The 2,605-nt window shown below is 27.4% G+C and overlaps 1 protein-coding gene across 1 annotated transcript; it reads right to left on the bottom strand.

Moving 5' to 3' along the window:
- On the bottom strand, nt 1–430 carry LOC107873516 (histone H4; the record flags this gene model as incomplete). Its single annotated transcript, XM_047404687.1, is given in 1 exon segment — nt 1–430. A coding segment is annotated over 1 exon segment (236 nt), but the record flags the coding sequence as incomplete, so codon positions are not given.
- Between the last annotated feature and the right edge of the window lie 2,175 nt (nt 431–2,605).

Raw genomic sequence — 2,605 nt, 5'->3', positions numbered from 1 at the left:
CTCCTAGCGTGCTCTGTGTATGTCACTGAATCACGAATCACATTCTCCAAAAAGATCTTCAGAACACCACGAGTCTCTTCATAAATTAATCCAGAAATACGCTTCACACCACCTCTACGAGCGAGTCTACGAATTGCTGGCTTTGTGATTCCTTGGATGTTGTCCCTTAGTACCTTCCTGTGCCTCTTGGCTCCTCCTTTGCCCAATCCTTTGCCTCCCTTGCCTCTGCCCGACATTTTCTCAAAGAGATTTTGAATTTGAAATTGAGGAAAGTGCTCTTTGATTTGGATTATTTTGATGAAAAGGGTAACGAGATTTGGTGATTATATAGCTGACGGTTTGTGGGAGTTGTGGAAGGGGGGGTGGATCCTTGCCGTTTATGTGTTGGTGCTCAAAATGATGATCGGATGGATATAAGATTCGATCCGCGTGAGAGGAGGATACTGTATGTGAGCCGTTGATTAAGTGGAGATCTACGGTGTAAAATTGTTGTTTTCTGATAATGCGCGGATTGTGCTTTTTTGGGTTGAGAAGCGAGGTTGTGTACATCATTGGCTTGATTGGAGAATCTATCAATTTCTTATCCTATGTGCGGCGTTTGGAGAGATTATAATTTTTTTTTCATCTTAAAAGGGTGTTTGGTAAATTTTAAAATGATTTTAAAAAAAAAAATTAGCTTTTTTTAAGTTAAAACACAATAAGTTTCAAATAGGAGCTTGTTTTTTTTTTCAAATTATAGTCTATTCCTCATTGATCAAATAAATAATTTTTTTGCCCTTATAATTTTTCTTTATTCCAAAATTATCTACAAAGTTTGCTAATGCATAATTTAATATACATATAAATTATGTGTGTGTGTGTATATATATATATATTAATTTTAATTTAAATTATTTTAACAATAAAAATTAATAATATTAATTAGAGGGCACGCTAATTAATGCTTTCTTCATGAATTAACGATTCAGTAAATTTTATTTAATTGATAATTTTTTTCATGATTCAGTAAAAATATTTAGCCTATCCCACTAATCTAATTTTGGAAAGCCATCAATTTATTAAACAATCAAACTAATAATTTAAGAATAGTTAATTTAAGAATAATAAAATCTATTATTAAATCATCAACTAACAATTCAATTAATATAAGAATAATAAAATCATCAATTTACGAAGAAATCAAATTCACTGAATCGCTAATTAATAATTTAATTATTAATTGAATACGAAATTAAGAATAATAAAATCATCAATTTACGAAGAAATAATTTGAGCTAAAGATATTTTCTTAATAGTAAATAATAGTATATTTCTTCCACTTCAACTTATATAATGTAGGTGGATTGGATATGGAAATTAAAAAATATAAAAAAATTGCAAAGTTTTAAAGTATTTTTAAATAGAAAAATATTCTTATGAATTTTTGTCAAATACGTAAAATTCAACATGACAAATATTAATAGCCTCCTTAAATAATTTCAACTCTATCGCAATAATAATCAATTCTATATATTATTAACAGCTACAAGGGTATTTTAGTCATTTTAACCAAAAAAAGTGCTTAAAAACATTATTTACCAAACACATCAATAACTTTTTTTTAGTTTCAGCACTTTTATCCAAATACTTAACTGCTTATTTTTAAAAATAAGTTCAGCACTTTAAAAGTACTTTTAAAGAACTTTTTTTCAACCGTTTTTTTTCAGCCTATCCAAATGGGCGTGGGTGTTTGGCTTAACTTATAAGTTGGTCAAAATAGCTTATAAGCTATTTTTGCTTGAAAAAGTGTTTGGCAAATTTTACAAGTGCTTAAAAAAAGTTAATTTTGATTTTTTAAGCTAAAAACAAGAAATAGCAAATCCTAGCTTATTTTTTCTAGTTTATAATTTATTCACATTTGACCAAGTAATTGATTTTTTTGCCCTTATAATTTTCATTTATTGGTGCCCTTATAATTTTTATTGGTGTTCAGTTGGCGGGAAAGAAGATTTACTTGTCTAAATGAATAGTTAACATTTCTCTCCACATAAGCAAGTTAGTATAATTTGGTTTATTTCTTAGTGGACAATTAATGTGAAGAGAATAATTAGTGGACAATTGGACAAAATATGTAACATTTCTCTTCAGATTTCTCTCAAATTATACCAAGTACAAAATATGTAACATTTCTCTTCACATAAGCAATTATACACTGTTGGCCAATTATCATCATTGTCCAAATTCTCTTCACATTTCTCTTGCCCAACTTTACTAATTTCAAAGTTCAAACTCCAATTTACACAAATACTTATAACTTTTGGATAGATGTGTCATTTTCTACTACTATTATATAATGTCAAATATAAAATATTTCACCATTATATCACGATAAATTTAACAATGCAATATAAGAAAATTAAAATAATATTTAAAATAAAAATTATTAACATAGCCATGAAGAAACAAATAATCTTTTAATTGCACATCAACGTTATACGAAATCTTAACATAACCATGAAGAACAAATAATCTTTTAATATATAATTATTTTTTTCAAACATAAATATTCAACACTTAAACTCTTAAAAAAATGATTTTATAGCGCACAAATTAATAGTCATTCATG

The sequence above is a fragment of the Capsicum annuum genome, unplaced genomic scaffold, assembly GCF_002878395.1.
Source record: "Capsicum annuum cultivar UCD-10X-F1 unplaced genomic scaffold, UCD10Xv1.1 ctg66175, whole genome shotgun sequence".
Classification (NCBI taxonomy): domain Eukaryota; kingdom Viridiplantae; phylum Streptophyta; class Magnoliopsida; order Solanales; family Solanaceae; genus Capsicum; species Capsicum annuum.
The sequence above is the reverse complement of the archived record's forward strand: the minus strand, read 5'-3'. Positions and strand labels throughout refer to the sequence as shown.